The 21,511-nt window shown below is 42.8% G+C and overlaps 2 protein-coding genes across 6 annotated transcripts in view; one reads left to right on the top strand and one right to left on the bottom strand.

Moving 5' to 3' along the window:
* Nucleotides 1-21,511, bottom strand: part of LARGE1 (LARGE xylosyl- and glucuronyltransferase 1) — a 705,604-nt gene that overhangs the window by 455,941 nt on the left and 228,152 nt on the right. The gene's annotated exons all lie outside the window — the stretch shown is intronic.
* Nucleotides 6,763-7,136, top strand: LOC103121625 (large ribosomal subunit protein eL39). Its single transcript, XM_007532149.3, has one exon. It carries the CDS (start codon nucleotides 6,809-6,811, stop codon nucleotides 6,962-6,964), a length of 156 nt encoding a protein of 51 aa, XP_007532211.1. The 5' UTR covers nucleotides 6,763-6,808; the 3' UTR covers nucleotides 6,965-7,136.

The following is a 21,511-nucleotide window of genomic DNA, read 5'->3' as shown; positions in this document are numbered from 1 at the left end:
GAGTATAATGTATGCTCTTCTGGCTAAGTCTTTTTCTTTCACAGTATCATTATAATGGATGATGATGATGATTTGAAATCCCTTGATGTTTTTCATTTACTTGTTTAGTGAGTGACACACACACATTTTTTTTTTTTTAAATTGTCACCAAGGTTATCAAAGAGGCTCAATGTTTGCACTATGAATCCACTGCTCCTGGCAGCCATTTTATCCTCCCCCACCCCTTTCTTATAGAGACAGAGAGAAGCTGAGTAGGAAGGCAAAGATAAAGAGGGAGAGAGAAAGACACTTGCAGTACTGCTTCAATGCTCATGAAACTTCCCTCATGCAGGTGAAGACTGGGGGTTTGAAACCTGGTCCTGGTGTATGGTCATTCATGAGCTCTACAGGGTGTGCCACTATCTGGTCCCCAGTGAATGATACTGCAGGAACATACCACAAATTACTCATAAATTTAGTTTTTACCCATTTTTATAATAGGCAATGAATGAGTCCTATTCACTTTAAGCCATATGACTACAGTCAGTGTCTGTTTTGTTTCACAAAAGGACAGGTATCTATTTTTGACAAGGCACTGCTAAGTCTGTCATCAGAATGAGAGAAGCATTTTCTGTTCCCACCAATAATGTTTGAATAATAACTGTTTCTGATCCTTGCAAACATTTGATGACAATTTATTTTATCTTTTTTAATTTTAGCTGGATCCCAAAAGACTTAGTGTGGTCTTTATGAGAAGAGTTGTTCCAGAGGCTTCTAAACCAGTGCCCTGGGTGGTCTGATTCTGTGTGACTAGAAGAACTTACTCCTAGCAGTCAGCTGAGAGCTTGTACCTCTTGCTTTTAGAATTCTGCATGGTCGCTAACAATGGCAATAAATCCTCTTCTGCTTAAAACTCATGCATTTTCTTGTCAGCAACTGAACTCTAATGGATACAGTCTCCGGGCTAATTACTGGCAGCTCCAAGATCAAAACCCAGATCCCTGCTCTTTCTTCTTCTCTGTGGCTGCCAGAGTTTTCTCTCTTCACAGTGTTCTTCAAAGAAGAGAGAGCTGAAAGTCCCATTTTCTATTTCGAGAACACACGCTGGGAATGAGAAGTCTGTATGTCTCTGCTGCTTCCTTTGCCCATTTCTCCACATGTGTGGCTACCTATACCTGGGCTGGTTAAACCCAGGAACCAGCCACTTGTGGACACATCCCAGGATGGTGACAGTAATGAGTGCATTTCTCTGCTGGGCCCTGCCACTGGGGCCTAATGACTCAAAATACTGGTTTGCTGGAAGGGTGTATACACTGTGATAGCTTCTCATAATTAACCTGCATGGACTCAGCCCCACAATTGAAGCTCAAAGGTTCGGAAATTTCAGCTCACAGCACAGACCACTTATCAAATATTCTTGAGCTCCTACTGCTCACCTAACTGGCTCCCTTGCTGTGATAAATACATACTGGGTGTTTGTCTGGAGCCCCTGGCACAGAGCTCCTAAAATCCTTAGAAGCCTTGAATGTTGAGTGTCTTGGGTATGCCTGTGAGATGTTTGGGGAACCCCTGCCATGTGTTCAGGATGAGGAAGGGTTAACAGAAAGCCCTAACCACCCCACCCCTGCCTTCGAGGTAGACTAGAGATTAAGTCAAGCGCCAACGCTCAAGTATTCAATCAAATATGTCCAAATAGGGAAGCCACCAACCCCCCCCAATAATGGTGGACTTAGATAGCTTCTAGGGTGGTGTGGCCCTGATGATAGGGAGATTCTGCCTAGCTCTCACCCATCCACTCCTCACTCTCTGCATTTCTTCCATCTATCTGTGTGTCTCTTGATCTGTAAGCTCTCATAATAGAGTACTCATAGGAAGGAAAGCACCTTCCCCCTGAAGGCTGTGAGCTCTTATGGCAAATTACCCACCCAGGGGAGGGAACTGAAGGAATCTCTGAATTTTGAAATGGTTGATGGGAAATGCAGGTGGCAACCATGGTGGCTTGTGGCTGGAGTCTGAAGACAGTCTTGTAGGGCTGAGCTCTTAACCTATGGGGGATGAACTCACTGCAGGTATGTAGTGTGGAAATGGACTCAACTTTAGGATAAACAGTTGGTACCGAGGAAGTATCAACAGAAGAATGAAAACCTATGCACAGGGGTGGGAAGTGGTACACCTTGTACAGTATACACATTACTATTTGGGATCTGCGTTCAAGCCCCTGGTCCCCACCTACAGGGAGGAAGCTTCCCAAGTGGTGGATCAATACTGCAGGTTTCTCTCTCCTTTTCTTTATTTTTTCTTTGTCCCTCTCTATTTCTGTCTCTAGGGAGGGAGGGAGGAAGGAAAGAAGGAAGGAAGGAAGGAAAAAAGGAAGGAAGGATGGAAGGAAGGAAGGAAGGAAGGAAGGAAGAAAGGAAAAGGAAGGAAGGAAGGGAGAGAGAGAGAGAGAAAAATGCTACAGAAAGTTTATCTTATTGCCAGGCTAGTGTGAGGGTGTTTCTTTCCAGACACTTGCTCTCTGGGTTGGAGAGAACTCGACCAGAGCCAACCCGGGCTGCTGCTTACTCAGTGACATGGGAGACAGACTAGGAACTCATGGCGGAGCGGGAACGCAATGTGTTTTTATTGATCAGAGACAACACTTTTATATCTTAGAACCGGAAGTGGCAAGCCGGAAAAAAAATGGCTAGGAAAGGGGGAAAGAGCAGAGCGGGCTAAGGTAGAATCTCCCTTAGCAACTGTTGTGAAGGTTTTAACTGGTGGGATTAATTAATGCCTTGTAGGCAGGGCAGGTCTCAAGGTAGAAAGTAGATCAAAGGTGGGGATCTTTCAGGTAAAACAGTGATTATGTAAATAGGCCATAGTGTCAGCAATGGAGGATGGAGCGGAGTGTGTGTGGGGGACTGGCTTAAAGTCCAATATCTTATAGGCACTGAATTCAAGCATGACTCTGGTCATGGAAGGAGGAAGGAGGAAAGAAAGATTGGAGGTAAGGATGGAAGAGAGGGACATCTGTCTGTGCATATTTGTGTCAGAAGCATTGTGGGCAAAAGCCTTCTAGATTTGTTACTTATCTAAAGCAAGCACACTTCAGCCAGAGGACCTTGGCATTTGAAACTTTCTGGGGCTGGAATTTGTATCTTTCTGATATCTACCCAGGCATATGGAGATTCACTACTCCTGAGTCCTGGTAGACTCTATGAAGGAGGTGATCCTATAGCATGAGAAGGATTTCAAGAGGCTTCTAGAGAGATGTTAACACTGAGGAATTTGCACTCGAGGGCCTAATCACAGTCCTCCCTTCCTGGCCTGCCCTGACTGACTTCTCTGCTCACACTACTCAGGTGACTTTAATCTTAAGTCCCTGCTGCTTCACTGACTACATGCCCAGGGCATCTTCCATCTCCTGCAGTATCCACAGGGCTAAGTGTGGCGACGTGCGCACAGTAGGAGCTCAATGAACACTGAAGGAATGAGTGAAGAACTGTCTTCGTGTTTGGCAGGGAGCCAAGCTCCTCATCTATAAAAACAAGTTGTCAGTGGTGACCTGGGCCAACTATCATAAATATTCACTAAGCCTAGTTACAGGAGAAATCATAGCAATGAAAACATTTGCCTGGACGTTGTAAGAAGGATATTGATTCTATGGCAAACTATTCTCACATTTAGCAATCTCTGGAATCAAGAGGCCTCCACTGATAACTGGTGATCACAGAATGATGACAGTTTTGGTTACACACACACACACACACACACACACACACACCACATGGGACTTGCAGATAGGGGCTCAGTGTCTTCTATGAATATACTGGAGATAGGGGTCAGGTAGTGGGACACCTGGTTGAAAGAACATGTCATTAAACTCTAGGACCTGAGTTCAAACCCCTGCTTTCCACTTGCACTGCAAAGCTTTATAAGCAGTAAAGCAGGTGTGCAGATGTCACCATCTCTGTCTCTCTCCTCTATCTTCCCCTCCCTCAATTTCTGTCAGCAAGTTGTGATATATATACTACTCAACTATAAGAAATGGTGACTTCACCATTTTCAGCTGATCTTGGATGGACCTTGAAAAATTCATGTTAAGTGAAATAAGTTAGAAACAGAAGGATGAATATGGCATGATCTCACTCTCATGCAGAAGTTGAAAAACAAGTTCAGAAGAGAAAACACAAGTAGAACCTGAACTGGAATTGGTGTATTGCACCAAAGTAAAAGACTCTGGGGTGGGTGGTGGGGAGAATACAGACTCAAGAAGGATGACAGAGGATCTAGTGGGGGTTGTAATGTTATATGGAAAACTGGGAAATGTTATGCATCTAAAAACTATTATATTTACTGTTGAATGTGAAACATTAATTCCCCAATAATGAAATTTAAAAAAATTCTGTCATATCAAAGAAAAAAAGGGATAATAGTGGCCACCAGGAATTGTGGATTCTTAGCATAGGCACTGAGCCCCAGAGACAACACTGGAGGCCAAAACCAGAAAGAAATGAAGGAAGGTAGAGAATGGAGGGAGGGAGCAAGGGAGGGAAGGCGGAACTAAACAAACCCTGGTGACAAAGGAGAAGGTCACTTCTAATTCTGTGAACCTAGTGGCTGAAAGAAGTGGCAGGAGGAGGAGGTGGAGAATCACAGGTGTCAGCAGCATTCCTGAGAGAAAGACAACAGGAGCAGGCTAGTTCCTAGCTCAAGTGACTTCTCTGCAGGATGCTGGTGAGGATCTGGATGCTCCCTGTGGAGAGCAGGATGGCAGAATGTTTAAAGATCAAAACAGTAGGGGCCAAGAGGTGGTGCACCAAGTTGAGAGCACACATTACCATGTTCAAAGGCCTCCATTCAAGCCCTGAGTCCCCACCTGCAAGGAGGGCACTTCAGAAGTGGTGAGGACTTCCAGAGGTGGGGCTATGGAGCAGCAGCAGCTGTGTTTTTCTCCTCTCCTCTCCCAGGTCAACTAGGAATAACAAAGAAGACTACCTGGGACCTCAATAAGACAGGACTAGAAAGATTTCAAGGAACCCACCAAATCACTGGTGAGTGCAAACATGTGTGACTCATGGACAGAGAGGAGCCTAGGGAGAGATTAAGTGGCTGGTAATAGTCTGGCAGTTTACCAGTTGAGGCACCACCTCCAGTCTGTTTCACCAACAAAAAGGGAGGAGAGGAACTCCCACTAGTACTCACCAAATGAAACTGTGAGTCTCCATTGCTACTGCCCTCTGAATCTGGAGCAGTGGGGTGGGGGGAGACCCTATGCTGACACTAGGGGACAGAGAACTAAGGAGGAAACTCAGGAGAAGATCTATACCTCTGTGGCCTAGCGGTGGGGCTGTGAGAGTTTCTTTGCATAACCATTGGATTTCCTCTGCCCCACCCTGCTTTATCACTTGGTCAGGGGTCAGTGATAAAACTAAGAAGCCTACTTATAGTTTAAAGCCCTCAGGCTCCCATAGCCTACAGGGAAGATAAAGAACCCTTACTTAGACACAAGATAATTACCTTACTTAGACACAAGTCAATCCAGGCAAGAATGATTAGTAATATGAAAAGTACTGAGAGAGGGACCTCATAAAAATACTATATAAAATGGTTAAACCAATTCCCTTCCAGCTTCTATGAAGCCAACATCACTTTGATACCAAAAGCAGACAGGGACACAACCAAAAAAGAAAACTACAGACCAATATCTCTGATGAACATAAATGCTAAGATATTGAACAAAATTCTAGGCAACCAAATACAGCAGTATATTAAAAAGATTGTTCATTATGACCAAGTGGGGTTTATCCCAGGCATGCAAGGTTGGTTTAATATATGTAAATCAATGTGATCCACCAAATCAACAAAAGCAAGACCAAAAACCACATGGTGATATCAATAGATGCAGAGAAAGCCTTTGACGAAATAAAATATCCCTTTATGATCAAAACACTACAAAAAATGGGAATAGATGGAAAATTCCTGAAGATAATGGAGTCTAAGTATAGCAAACCTACAGCCAATATCATACTTAATGGTGAAAAACTGGAAGCATTTCCCCTCAGAGCAGGTACTAGACAGGGTAGCCCACTATCACCATTATTATTCAACATAGTTTTGGAAGTTCTTGCCATAGCAATCAGGCAGGAGCAAGGAATGAAAGGGATACACACTGGAAGAGAAGAATTCAAACTCTCCCTATTTGCAGATGACATGATACTATACATAGAAAAACCTAAGGAATCCAGCAAGAAGCTTTTGGAAATCATCAGGCAATACAGTAATGTGTCAGTCTACAAAATTAACATTCAGAAATCAGTGGCATTCTTCTATGAGAACACTAAGTTAGACGAAGTTGAAATCTAGAAATCAATTCCTTTTACTATAGCAACAAAAACAATAAAATATCTAGGAACAGACCTAACTAAAGAAGTGAAAGACTTGTATACTGAAAATTATGAATCATTACTCAAGAAAATTGAAAAAGACATAGAGTGGAAAGATATTCCATGTTCATGGGTTGGAATAATTAACATCATCAAAATGAATATACTACCCAGAGCCATATACAAATTTAATGTTATCCCCATCAAGATTCCAGAGAATAGAACAAATGCTACAAATGTTTATCTAGAACCAGAAAAGACCTAGAATTGCCAAAACAATCTTGAGAAGAAAGAACAGAACTGCAGGCACCACACTTCCAGATTATATTATAGGGCCACTGTCATCAAAACTGCTTGGTACTGGAACACGAATAGACATACTGACCAGTGGAATAGAATTGAGAGCTCAACTTTCTCTCCTTTTCTCCGCCATCGTGGTGTCTGACTGACTTGTCTTCGCCATGTCTTCCCACAAGACTTTCAGAATCAAGCGCTTCCTGGCTAAGAAGCAAAAGCAGAACCGTCCTATTCCTCAGTGGATTCGGATGAAAACTGGTAATAAGATCAGGTACAACTCCAAGAGGAGACACTGGAGAAGAACAAAGCTGGGTCTATAAGGATTCCTCTCTAAGATGCACACATGTTTATGTTGGGATAGACTGCTAGGATTTTGAGCGGAGCTCTGTCTTGCACACTTGATTAGGACCCCACTCGGCCTTGTATCTCTTCCTGTTACCTGACTCAGTAATAATAAATATGTGAGCTATTTGAAAAAAAAAAAGAAAAGAATTGAGAGCTCAGAAGTAAGTCCCCACATCTATGGACATCTAATCTTTGACAAAGCCCAGACTATTAAATCAGGGGAAGGGGGGCTCTCTTCAACAAATGGTGTTGGAAAAAATGGATTGAAACATGCAGAAGAATTGAGTACTCCCCAACACTTCATCTGCACTATTCCAGCCTTCAGGTCCATAATTGTTGAATAATTTGTTTGGCTTTGTATGCTAACTCTCTTTTCAGCCACCAAGTTCCAGATGCCAGCATGATGCCGACCATACTTCCTTGGACAGAGGACCCCATCAATGTGTCCTGGAGCCCCTCTTCCCCAGAGACCTACCCTACTATGGAAAGAGAGAGATAGACTGGGAGTATGGACCAAGTAGTCAACACCCATGTTCAGCAGGGAAGCAACTACAGATGCCAGACCTTCCACCTTCTGCAACCCACAATGACCTTGGGTCCATAATTCCAGAGGGATAAAGAATGGGAAAGTTATCAAGGGAGGGGATGGGATATGGAGATCTGGTGGTGGGAATTGTGTGGAGTTTTACCCCTCCTATCCTATGGTTTTGTTAATGTCTCCTTTTTAAAAATTAATTAATGAATTAATATTTAAAAAATAATGAAACTGAACCACTATATTTCACTAAATACAAAAGACAATTCCAAGTGGATCAAGGACTTGGATGTTAGACCAGAAACTATCAGATACTTTGAGGAAAATATTGGCAGAACTCTTTTCCACAACAAGTTTAAAGACATCTTCAATGAAATGAATCCAATTACAAAGAATACTAAGGCAAGTATAAACCTATGGTTCCATATCAAGTTAAAAAGCTTCTGCACAGCAAAAGAAACCACTACCCAAACCAAGAGACCCCTCACAGAATGGGAGAAGATCTTTATATGCCATACATCAGACAAGAGGCTAATAACCAAAATATATAAAGACCTTGCCAAACTCAACAACAAGAAAACAAATAACCCCATCCAAAAATGGGGAGAGGACATGGACAGAATATTCATCACAGAAGAGATCCAAAAGGCCGTGAAACATATGAAAAAAATGTTCCAACTCTTTGATTGTCAGATAAATGCAATGAAAGACAACAATGAGATACTACTTCACTCCTGTGAGAATGTCATACATCAGAAAAGGTAACAGCAGCAAATGCTGGAGAGGGTGTGGGGTCAAAGGAATTGTGGGAATGTCAATTGATCCAACCTCTATGGAGAACAGTCTGGAGAACTCAGAAAGCTAGAAATGGACCTACTTTATGATCCTGCAATTCCTCTCCTGGGGATATATCCTAAGGAACCCAACACACCCATCCAAAAAGATCTGTGTACACGTATGTTCTTGGCAGCATAGTTTGTAATAGCCAAAACCTGGAAGCAACCCAGGTGTCCAACAACAGGAGTGGCTGAGCAAGTTGTGGTATATATACACAATGGAATACTACACAACTATAAAAAGGTGACTCCACCGTTTTCATCCGATCTTGGATGGACCTTGAAAAAATTCATGTTAAGTGAAATAAGTCAGAAACAGAAGCATGAATATGGGATGATCCCACTCTCATGCAGAAGCTGAAAACCAAGATCAGAAGAGCAAACACAAATAGAACCTGAACTGGAATCGGCGTATTGCACCAAAGGAAAAGACTCTGGGGTGGGTGCGGGGAAGAAAACAGGGCCAAAACGGATGACAGAGAGGATCTAGTGGGGGTTGTATTGTTATATGGAAAACTAGTAAATGTTATGCATGTACAAACTATTGTATTTACTGTCAAATATAAAACATTAATTCCCCAATAAATATATTTTTTAAAAAGTGGTGGAGCAGGTCTGCAGGTAGCTTCCTTCTTACTTTTCCTTCCCTCTAAATCCTATTTTAAAAAGGGGGAAGACAGCAAAAAATAAAAGGAAAAAATGGTGGTAAGTGGTGGATAAATGTGTAGTGCCAGCACCAAGCTTGAGCAATAACTCTGGGTGGGGGGGTGGGGGGTGGAGGAGCAGGAGAAATAGGAGAAAAAAGAAGGAAAAAGGAAAAGAAGGAAGAGGAGAAGAAAGAGAAAGAAGAAGGAAGAGGAGGAAGAAAAATAGAAGGTAGTGGCTAGCAGGAATCCTGTCAACCTTTCAGCAGAGCTTTCCATACAGAGACCAAAGCAGAGACATGCTTTCCATACATCTTCACGCTTACACCCTATGATACCCACACCCCCTCCAGGGTTCCCTCATTTCTAGACACAGGTCCAGATCTTGAGCACAGCAGCATATCATAGAAGACCCCCTTTTAGTAGCACCTGCTGTTATATGCTGAGCAGCCCCTCCAGGGTCTCTCACTCCTCACTCCTCCTCAATCTTTCCTGAAACCTTAATAGCCACCCTCACCCCCCAGTCCTTGGTTTGCTATTTACTCCACCCTGAAGGAGATAATTACTCTTCACACTTTCCTGCATCTGTCTGCATTCCTCCCTCTGCCTCGAATGCCCTTCAGCAGCTCTGACTACCTGTAGTGCTCTCCCTCATCCTTCAGTGCTCTGCCAGCTCCAGCCCATGGCCATTTGAGGGAGGGCCTGGAGTTAGCTCACAGGGAAGGGTGCTTGCCCAGCTATGTGTGAGGGGTCCAGGTTCAAGTCTTGGTATCATGTGTGAAGATCACTGGCACCAGAAGGAATTCTGGTGTTGTGGTGTTTTTCCCCATGGCTTTTTCTCTCGGAATGAAAAGGTTGGCCAACAGGCAGCGAAATTGTGTCTAAGGCCCTTGCTCTATAAAGAAAAAAGCAGGGAGTCAGGCAGTAGTGCAGTGGGCTAAGCACAGGTGGCGCAAAGCTCAAGGACCTGCAGAAGGATCCCAGTTTGAGCCCTGGCTCCCTACCTGCAGGGGAGTTGCTTCACAAGTGGTGTAGCAAGTCTGCAGGTGTCTATCTTTCTCTCCCCCTCTCTGTCTTCCCCTCCTCTCTCCATTTCTCTCTGTCCTATCTAATAACATCAATAACAACAACAATAATAACTACAACAATAAAGCAACAAGGGCAACAAAAGGGAATAAATAAATAAATAAATATTTTTAAAAAAAGAAAAAGAAAAAAGCAAGCAAAAAAACAAAACAAAAAGCAGAGAGAGAGTGCTGTCCAGTGGTGGACTCTGAAGACAAGAGCACTTTATCCTGAAGATATCAGGCACCTTTCTTGGATATTTTTTTTCTCCATCCTTATATTTGGATAATAATAGCAACTACAGGGGCTGGGCTGAGCATACATGATATCATTCATGCACAAAGATCCAGGTTCAAGCCCCCGATCTCCAACTGCAGGGGGAAAGCTTCATAAGCAATGAAGTAGTGCTGCAACTGTCTCTCTTTCTCTCATTCCTCTCTCAATCCTACCAAATAAAAAGAAAAAAAGAAAAGGAAAAAATGACCACTGAGAGTGGTGGTTTCAAAGTTTAGGCATTAAATCCTAAAATAATCCTGGTGGCAATAAAAAGAATAATAATGGCACCTACAGTACACAGGGCCAATCTGAGAAGTCAAGGAGGTGACCAAAGGCAAGCACTTGGAACAATGCTCAACACATAACCAGTAGTCACTGTGTGCTAGATAGTAATTCTGGACACCAAGACCTAGCATGGAAGCAGACACAGCGGGCTCTCAACATCCATTTGTTGAAACTGACGTGTCCTTTCTGTAGTGACTTCTGTACCTCCATTTTTTCCTGGGCTCATAATTTTACCACACCTACTCTTCCCCATGGCCCATGAAGAAGCCAATCTCCAGCCCCCTGCCAGGGACATTATGTAGAGGAAATGCACAGCCATCCCAGTCTTCAGAGCCTTGTTTTTGTTTTCTTTTGTCCTTTGGGTAAATGCCTGAGTGTGGTATCAGTGGGTCATAAGGCATTTCTATCTTTGTTTCAGGACTCTCCATACTGTTTTTTCATGGGGGGATGGGAGCAGGGTAGCACCAGTTTGCATTTCCACAAGCACTCTCACAAGGTTAGAAATGGACCTTCCTTATGACTCATGACCCATCCAAAAAGATGTGTACAACTATGTTCATAGCAGCACAGTTCGTAATAGTCAAACCCTGGAAACAACCCAGGTGCTCAACAACAGATGAGTGGCTGAAAAAACTGTGGTATATATACACAGTGAAATACTACTTGTCTAATAAAAATAATAAACCCTATTAGAAATGTATTAAAAATTTGAACCCACTGTTAAAATTCAGTCAGGTTACCGATTTGAAACCGTAAGTGCTTAGATTGAAGGAATATATACTCAGAACTGGGGTCTATGCATAAAAATTTTTCAATCTATTTTTCCCCTCACATATTGATTAAATAGTGATCTATAAGATTTTAAGTTAATAGGAATATATATGTGTGTATATATATACATATATATATATATATATATGATAACAGTGTATAACACTGTTCCCACCAGCATAGGTCTGTGTCCCAACCCCACCCCCAACCCCCTATAGTGAAGCCAAAAATCTACCCTCTCCCCACACCCAGAGTTTTTTACTTTGGTGACATAATCCAAACTCAGATTCTATTTTGTTTTTCCCTATCTGTTCTTTTTTCTCAACTTCTGTTTATGAGTGGGATCATCCCATACTCATCTTTCTCTTTCTCACTTAACATCTTAACATGTTACCTCACTTAACATGATTCCTTCTTAGCTCCATCCAAGATGAGTGAGAGAAGGTGGGTTCATTATTCTTAATGGCGGAATAGTATTCCATTGTGTAAATATACCACAACTTTTTCAACCATCCATCTGCTGTTGGGCATATATTCTTTTCTTCTCTGTCTTTTCTTCTTTCTCTTTCTCTCTCCCTTTCTTTCTCTTTTTCTTTTTTCTCTACTTTTTTCTTTTATTTATTTATTTACTTTTATTTATAAAAAGGAAACATTGACAAAACCATAGGATAAGGAAGTCATGAGTCATAAGGAAGGTCCATTTCTAACCTTGTGAGAGTTCTCCAGACTGCTCGCCACAGATGTTGGACTAGTTTACATTCTCATCAGCAGTGAAGGAGGGTTCATTTGTCCCCACAACCTCTCCAGTATTTGTTGTTGCTATTGTTTCTGATGTATGACATTCTCAAAGGAGTGAGGTGGTATCTCATTGTTGTCTTCATTTGCATTTCTCTGACAGTGACGTGGAACAATTCTTCATATGTCTGTTGGCCTTTTGTATCTCTTTTTTAGTGAATATTTTGTTTATATCCTCTCCCTACTTTTCAATTGGATCATTTTCTTTTTTGTGAGCTACTCTCCCCTGATCCAGCTTTCTATTCCTATTACCAATTCTGACACCATCTTCTCCAGACAATACCTTTAATCCACCTGCATGTTAGCTGTCAGGCTCAGGTAAAAATTAGTGAAGTCATAGACCCTTTGGAATATATCTAAAATAGACTGACTAGCTTTTTCCAAAATGAAGATTCCAAATATCATCTGCTATATTCTTTAGGTTCCTAATTATTGAATAATTTGTTCTGCTTTATATCTTAATGCTTTTCAATCAGCAACTGCAGTTGCTACCATGATGCCAACCTGACTTCCCTGGGCAGAGGACCTCACCAATGTGTCCTGTAGACCCACCTCTCCAGAGCCCTCCCCCACTAGGGAAAGAGAGAAACAGGTTGGGAGTATGGATTGACCTGACAATGCCCATGTCCAGCAGAAAATCAGTTACAGAAGCCAGACCTTCCACCTTCTGCACCCCATCATGATCCTAGGTCCATATCACCCCCAGAGGGATAAAGAATAGGAAAACTTCCTCTAATGGAGGGGATGGGATACGGAACTCTGGTGGTGGGAACTGTATGGAATTGTACTCATCTTATCCTATAATCTTATCTATCATTATTAATTCAATTTAATCAAAAAGGAAGAGAATATCAGAAAAGGAGAGAGAGAGAGGAATAAGCCGTAGCATCAAAGCTTCCTTCAATATAATGGGAGTAGAGATAAAATTCTATATGAAAGAGAAAAGAAGAGAGAGGGACACAAAAGTCATACTCTGATACTTACAGTACAGGGAATTGAGCCAGAAGGCTCACATATGCAAGTCCTATGCTGGATTAATTGACCTATTTCCTCAGCCACAATTTTCTGATTGTTTACGAACTCATCCATGTGCAGACTTACTGAGGTGTGGCGATGGATTAACAGCTGCCTCACATTGCTCTCCTGATCAACTAGTTAAAACAATAAAAAAAATCACCTGAATACTTAAAAAATAAATTTTACATTTGGGCTCACTGACTATAGCAGCAGCAGCAGCAAACTTACGTGATTATGCTATTTGAGCTATACCTTCAGGAATATTCATTAACAGCATTCGGAAAAGAAAAACAACTGAGAAGGCAGTCACAGGTCAAATTATGAAAGGATTTGTGGAGGCTGAGTGGTAGCTCACCCAGCAGAGCACACATGTTAACAAGCATAAGGATCTGGGTTCAAGCCTCTAGTCCTCACCTGCAGCAGGGAAGCTTCATGAGAGGTCGGTCGAACAGTGTTTCAGGAGTCTCTCCTCTCCTTCCCTCTCTGTCTCTCACACTATATAAAAAAATAGGTGCCAGGAATAGTGGAGTTAGGTAAGCACTGATACCCAGTGATAAAACTGGTGGCAGAAGAAGATAGGAGTGAGGGAGGGAGGGAAAGAGAGAGGGAGGAAGAGGTGAGGAAGAGGGGAGGGAGAGAGTGAGAGAGTAAGAAAGTGAGAGAGACAGAGAGAGACAGAGAGAGAGAGAGCTGTTCACTAGGTTGTATTTCCATTTAAGTCTTAAAGTGGAACCACAGCTAAAGGACATTAAGGAGAAGAATGATATAATAAGACTCTCTGCAGTAAAGCTCTGAATCCTTAAATTCTCAGATCTTAAATCTTGGGAATTACTATATGTCTAATTTTCCATTTTATTGATGTCCATTCCTTTTACCACAGGCCATAATGACTTTTTAAAAGAAGGGATGACCTATTGGTATCCATAACTATTTCTAGTCCTCCAAATTCCATCCCAGAGTTTTCAAAGATGCACACACCTGGGCTCACAGAGCTGACCTCCGGTATAGGAACAAGAGTGTTAGACAGCCAGACTATACAGGAAAATAGGGTGTGTGTTTTTTCCCCTGAAATACTAACCAAATGAGTGTCACAGGTCATTTGGTAACTCTTGGATAGTGCACTGCTGTGTCCTGTGAGTGACCTAGGTTCAACCCCGGCCCCTACTGCAATGAAAGAAGCTTTGGTGCTGTGTTCTCTCTCCCCCTCTCAAACAAGACAAAACCAATAAAATAATTTAAAACTTTAAAGTAACTGAAGGCATTCATCTGGCATTGACTGGGAATTTTGCTTCCTCATTCCTTTCACTGAACACAATTACTTCCAGTTCCATTCATTTTCTCCTGATAGGCTAGGCATGCTGTCATTTATTATTATTATTATTATTATTATTATTATTATTATTATTATTATTATTATTTATTAGTGACTTCATAATGATTAACAAGATAATGGCCAAGTCATACTCCACTGGGTATAAGTCCTGCAGCTTTCTGATCCAGCCATCTTTCAATAGATACCGAGGTTGCTTCCATAGTCTGGCTATTGTGTGTACTGTTGCCAGGGGTATGGATATCCTTTCAAACTAGTATGTTTTTGTTTTCCTTTTTTTATTATCTTTATTTATTGACTGGATAGAGACAGTCAGAAATCAAGAGGAAAGGGAGGGATAGAAAGGGTGAGAGACAGAGAGACACCTGCAGCACTGCTTCACCACTTGTGAAGCTTTCCCCCTGCAGTTGGGGATTGGGGGCTCGAACCCAGGTCCTTGCACATTATAACATGTGCGCTCAACCAGGTGTGCCACCACCTGGCCCCTTGTTTTTGTTTTCTTTTGTCCTTTGGGTAAATGCCTGAGTGTGGTATCAGTGGGTCATAAGGCATTTCTATCTTTGTTTCAGGACTCTCCATACTGTTTTTTCATGGGGGGATGGGAGCAGGGTAGCACCAGTTTGCATTTCCACAAGCACTGGAACAGAATTTCTTTTTCTCCACTTCCTGCCCAGCACTCCCCCATATTTTTATTAAAATTTTGCTTTTAAAAAGGACATTTCATTTTTTAAAAAAATTTTAAATATATATCAAGAGACAGAGACAGACCGAGGCAGAGAGAAAGACCAGAGCCCTGCTCAGCTCTAGCTTATGGTGGTCCTGGGGATTCATCTTAAGACCTCAGAGGCTTGGGCAGGAGAGTCTTTTGCATAAGCACTATGCTACTAGCTCCTCAACCCTAAAAATGTACTATTTAAATGATCTGTTTTAAATCAATGTGAAATAGAAAAGAGAGAGAACCAGAGCGTCACTCTAGCAGCCCAGTACCAGAGACTGAACTAAGGGCCTCACAGGCCACATTTTGTTTGTTCTGTTGTAGGCCTGTCTCACCAAAATGAGGCAACACCTCCTCCAGCTGGGGCTCATTTGCCTTCCTCTAATAATCATGGGAGAAGATAGGAAGCACTTTTCGCCCTGTCTGTGAGCCATCTGCATGTCTTTTGTGGAGAAGGGTCTGTTTGGGTCTCTTGACCACCTTTTTTTTTTTTTTTATTGGATTGTCTTTTGCTATTCATGTTGCATTGTATGATTTCTTTCTCTGTTTTGGAGAGAAACCCCCTGTGGAGTGTGTGCTAGGCAAATATATTCTCCAGACTGCTTGGCTGCCTTTTGATTTCGTGGAAGTTTCAGAAAGCTTTTAAAATTTAACACTCTAGCCAGCCTCCAGGGCTCTTTGCCCTCTCAGGAAGACAGACACACACACATACACACACACACACACACACACACACACACACACACACACACACACACCCCCTCATCTTCCCTGCTTTTGCCAGCTGAGCCCTTTGCGGAATGACACCAGCTGCCAAAGGAACAGGTCAGGGGGCATCTGAATAGCCCTGGACCAGAACACACTGGCATTGCTCTGGCACTGCCACCACACCCCTGAGGCCACAGTCCAGGCACTGCAGGGCTTCCAAAGCACTGCCCCGGCTCCCACCAGAGTAGGGTACACTCAAGGAAGAGCGCTACCCCACTCTAGGCCTCAGTTAAAGTATTAACTCAGCTCCTTCCCAAGTGAGACACCCCACACATTGAAAGCCAACTGTACTTTTCCATCCCTTGGACATTCACCATGGCCACAGAGCGTTCTACAGTGTTAGATACACATACACCACCACCACCACCACCAGGAGGTGGCCCAATGGATAAAGCACTAAACTCTCAAAGCATAAAGTGTTGAGTTTGGTCTCTGGCATCACATGTGCCAAAGTGATAATCTGGTTCTCTCTCTTCCTTTCTCATTAATAAATACATCAAATAAACAAAAAGGGGGCCAGGCGGTGGTGCACCCAGTTGAGTGCATACGTTCCCATGCACAAACCCCTGGGTCCCTGCAGCTATTTTAAACAGCAGCCTCCCTGATCAGCTCTGCTCTAACTGTTCTCTCTTTTCATCCAGAGTCTAGATTTGGGGGCATCACCTCTATAAAGTTAGTCACTGTGATGGGTGTGTACAGACAAGGAGTTCACTGTGCAGGGAAAGTGACAGGAATGTAATGGGGAATCCTCTCTCTCTCTCTCTCTCATTTATTTTATCCCACTCTTTTTCTACATCAGCAGAATAAATATTAAGAGATGTCAAATATGCTGAAGTATGTTATGATCGGTTATAGAAATTACCTATTAGCATGTGACTTGCAGCCATGGTTTCATGGAAATCTCATCCTTAACAACCTTCATGAAAATGGCAGGCTATGTACCCTAATTATATATCCTGAATATACAAATTATAACTAGAATTACTAACAACATGACCCAATGGGTTAGTAACCACTAGTTAAAATTTGGTATAAAATTTGAAAGTAGAGTCAGAAGATAGTTCTCATAGTAGTGTGCAGTCCCTGAGTACTGATGTGGCAAAAACAAACTGAAGGTATGCATTTCTGGTTTTGTATATCAATTCTAGGTCTGCAGTCATTGCTATTTAAAGGGCCAGCAAAGACACTAGCCAGTTACTAATCTTTTATCTGCCTGCCAGTTTTCTTGCTATATTAGCATTTTAACTCAACCAAGCTCCTAATTAGCCACCAGACACTAGATAAGACAGATAAAGGCAGCCAGTTACATAGACATTGCCAATATGTTTTCTTAAGAAATTCTTTTGTTTTAAATTTTATTTATATTTTTTCACCACTCCCATCACCAAAGGTCTATATCCCCATCCCCAACCCCACAGACAACCACTATAGTCCTCCCACACTCTTGAAAATAGGCTGGTATTTTGGCTTTTACACATTTGTATATTCAATTGTCTATATTTTACATATGAGTGAAACCACTCTGTAGTTGTCCTTCATCTCCTTACTTGCTTCACTCAGCATAATCTTCTCCAATTCCATCCTCTTTATCCCAAAGGATACAATATTATCCCTTTTTATTGCTTCATAATACTCTGCTGAGTATATGTCCCATAACTTTTTAACTCATCCATCCACCAAAAGGCACTTTGGTTGTTTCCAGGTTTCTGCTATTATAAATAAAGCTGCTATAAGCATGAAGGTACACATATCCCTTCAAATCAGTGTTATTATATCTTCTATATGCCTAGTAGTAGAGTTGCTGGGTCATATGGCATTTCCACTTGCATTTGTGTAAGGATTTTCCATACCATCCTCCAGAGTGGTCGCACAAGTTTACTAAATTCCTGATCGCAATGCCACTGATGGAGACTGGGCTTTATGGAAGCACAGGGCTATGGGTCTCCTGCCATCCACATTCTTCAGAGCCACAGGGCATTCACCCAGCACTGCCTGAGTGATGAGGGAAGTGATGTCTCACAAAGTCAAGCGACTAACTCAAGGTTATGTGGATATTGTGGAGCCAGGCTGAAAGAGCAACTCAGTCTCAGCACTTCCAGTTCTGTTGCAGGGACTGAATTATTCAGGTCTTTGAATCACCCCCCAACCCCCAACCGCTTGCATGACTACAGCTGCTTTCTAGAAGGGATGCTTTGTCACATTCACACCACATGCATCCAAGTCACAGAGGCCAAGACATCACTTACGCTGCTAACTAAAGCACCTGCCCACCCATATAACATGGAATACTTAATAAGTGGAGATGTTATTCAAAGTGCTTCACATTAATGCATTTTTCCTTTTTTTTGAGGCGGGGGTGCTGCTGGGGCTTCCCGTCTCCAGTGGTGAAGAGTTTGACTTTTTCAGTTGGAAAGAGAGAAATAGAGAGAGACTAAAAAACACTGAAACTCCCACCAAGGTGAACCTGAGTTGTGCACACGACAAAGCAGGGGCACTATGTAGGTGTCCTATTGTGCTGTCCCCGTTATTCTTTTAAAACATATTATATTTTTAAATTAAATTAACATATTTATTTATTTGGATAGAGTCAGACAGAGAGATCTTGGTAAGAAAGGGGAAGACAGAGAGGGAAAGAGAAAGAGAGACACCTGCAGCACTGCTTCACCTCTCCTGAAGCTTTCCCCTTACAGGTAGGTGGCAACCAAGGGCTTGAATACTGGTCCTTGTGCATTGTAATATGTACACCCCTGCCACCCATCCCCTGGTTTTTGTTCGTAACTCTCCATATCTCTGAGGCAGGCACTGACACAGCCAGCATCAAGAGGTAAGAACCACAGCTTGGAAAAGTGACTTACTTCCTCCTGGAGCAACACTGATTGTAAGTAAGAAACACACTCAATTGCTGAATGAGTCTGAGCACAGGGCCATATGCAAAAAGCTAAGCACTTAATCACAGCATGAGAGCAGCCCTAATGGTGAGCCACCTCAGGCAGACAACAGGAAAGGTTACTAAAGAAGATGGAGAGAAAAATCAGCATTCCGCTTAGCTGTGTCTTCTCAGCAATGTGCTGGCTCTGGGTTGTTTGATCAGCTCCGCGTTTATTTCAGCACCATTCCACTGGCTGCATACAAATGTCTGTCTTTCTCCTCTGGGGGATGTTTCCTATTATAGCAAACAAGGATCAGGAGGTTCAGCCCACATCCCAGCTCAGGCCTCCTGCAGACACCACCAAGGTGGAAGGGTCTTCTCATCAGAGGCCTGGGGAAAGCAGGGGGAGTTTCCTTCCCTGGGCATCCTCTGCAGTGTAGAGGAGGAGCAGAAACACAGGAGCTCCTAGAAAGCAGAGGCAGTTTGTAGATGAGGGGGAGCCTCGGGCCTGGAAAGATGTCACAGGTTCAAATCCAGTTCTGTCAATAATTCAGCCTGGGCCCTGGGGCTGGTGGTACATTTTGGCCATACCAAGATGAATGCAATTTATAAACAAATCAATTCCTGTAACTTCAGCTTCTGCCCCTGGAGTGGGCAGAAGAAGATTCTAATTCTGATAAAGACCTGATTAGCTTTAAAGAAATAATCTAATTCAGTAAATCAACACGAGATACCTAGGTCTCAGACCATTTGTACAAGTAACCTACAACAGAAATGTATGGAATTCCCCTTTTCTGCCGTGTGGCAGGAAACATCACAGATTTTTTTTTAAGATCCCATACCATTGAGCATCCTGGTCCTGCCACAGATGGAAAGCAGCCTGAAGAAGAAATAATTGCCTCTATCATTAAATAAGAATGCTATCATCTTCAGTAGATCCCAAATTGGCAGTGACCATTGCCAATTGTGACTAGCAAATAAGTGGGAGAGAAAAAGTGGGATCACTCTGGCTTCCTTTCTTCACTATCTTGATACAAGTGGGATGACTCTTTCTCTGTTACCCTTTAAGAATATATATTGTTGGGAGTCAGGCGGTAGCACAGCAGGTTAAGCACAGGTGGCGCAAAGCGCAAGGAACTGGCACAAGGATCCCGGCTGGAGCCCCAGCTCCCCACCGGCAGGGGAGTCGCTTCACAGGCAGTGAAGCAGGTCTGCAGGTGTCTATCTTTCTCTCCCCCTCCCTGTCTTCCCCTCCTCTCTCCATTTCTCTCTGTCCTATCTAACAACAATGACACCAATAACAACAACAATAATAACTACAATAATAAAACAAGGGAATAAATAAATATTTAAAAAGAATATATATTATTTACTTATTTATTTTGCATTAAGATAGAAATTGAGAGGGGAGGGGGGACAGAGAGAAAAAAGAAGAGATACTTGCAGCATTTCTTCACTAACCATGAAGCTTCTCCCTGCAGGTGAGGACTGAGGAGGACTTGAACCTGGATCCTTGCACACTGCAATGTGTGAACTTAACCAGGTGTGCCTGGTATAACAGGTGTGTAACTGCCCCCTTTTCTTTGCTATCTTTCAGCCTGTTCACTGCTAAAGTGAGATCTCAGGACACCACAGGCAGCCCAACTGCTTAACTAAGTACCTTTTGTGACATACAAGGACAGGTAAACAAGACATGCACCTAAACTCCAAGTAAGGAATTCAGAAAATCAAGTCTAGCTTGTCAGAGATGCTCTATTGATTGCAACTTAGAAAGTCTCCATGTGGGGGGTGGGCCGTGGCTTACACAGTTAAGTGCACCTATTACCATAAGAAAGGACCTGAGTTTGAGCCCCAACTCTCTACCTGCAGGGGGGATGCTTCATGAGCAGTGAAGCGGGTCTGCAGGTGTCTATCTTTGCCTCTCCCTGTCTATCTCCACCTCCCCTCTCAACTTCTCTTTGTTCTATCAAATAAAAATTGAAAGAAGGAAGGAAAGAAGAAAGGAAGGAAGGAAGGAAGGAAGGAAGGAAGGAAGGAAGGAAGGAAGGAAGGTTGGTTCCAGGTGTTAATGCTGAGAATGTGATTTTCCAAGTACACAGGACCTCAAGCACACATACATCACTGACACCCCCTCAACACTACCTGGAACCTGCCCCCACGCCCACACACCACCACCACATCAATGTTTCTGGTTTCCTACCCGCCCCCCCCAGTTCCTTGACCCCAGTTTTTTGGACTCAAAGGACTTGGGGAAAAAAATCAAGCTGCTTTGGGGGAAAACTCCCTACTTGGCCCTGTCTACCTGCAAAGAGAGAGAGAAGTCTGGGGGCAGTGAAAGAAGAGGATCTTGTTTCTCTTTTTAGTTTCCAGATGGAGCTGCCTCCCACTGGCCACCCACACAGCCCAAGTGCTTGATGTCACTGTTTTGATTTTAGTAGTGCGGGCCCTTGGCGGGCGAATACCCCAGAAAAATCAACAACACTGAATACCCCTGAACAAGTCAGAAACACAGAAGTGAGGAAACCAAGCTGCTTTGGGGAAAACAGTGGCTCTGGAACTGTCCACAGGATGGCCAAGAAGAGAACCAAGGGATGAACACAAGAGCACACACTCCAG

The sequence above is a fragment of the Erinaceus europaeus genome, chromosome 4 (assembly GCF_950295315.1).
Source record: "Erinaceus europaeus chromosome 4, mEriEur2.1, whole genome shotgun sequence".
Classification (NCBI taxonomy): Eukaryota; Metazoa; Chordata; class Mammalia; order Eulipotyphla; family Erinaceidae; genus Erinaceus; species Erinaceus europaeus.
The sequence above is the reverse complement of the archived record's forward strand: the minus strand, read 5'-3'. Positions and strand labels throughout refer to the sequence as shown.

Excerpts from the sequence above, each read along its gene's own strand:
- LOC103121625 (XM_007532149.3), top strand. The coding sequence starts at position 6,809 with ATGTCTTCCCACAAGACTTTCAGAATCAAGCGCTTCCTGGCTAAGAAG.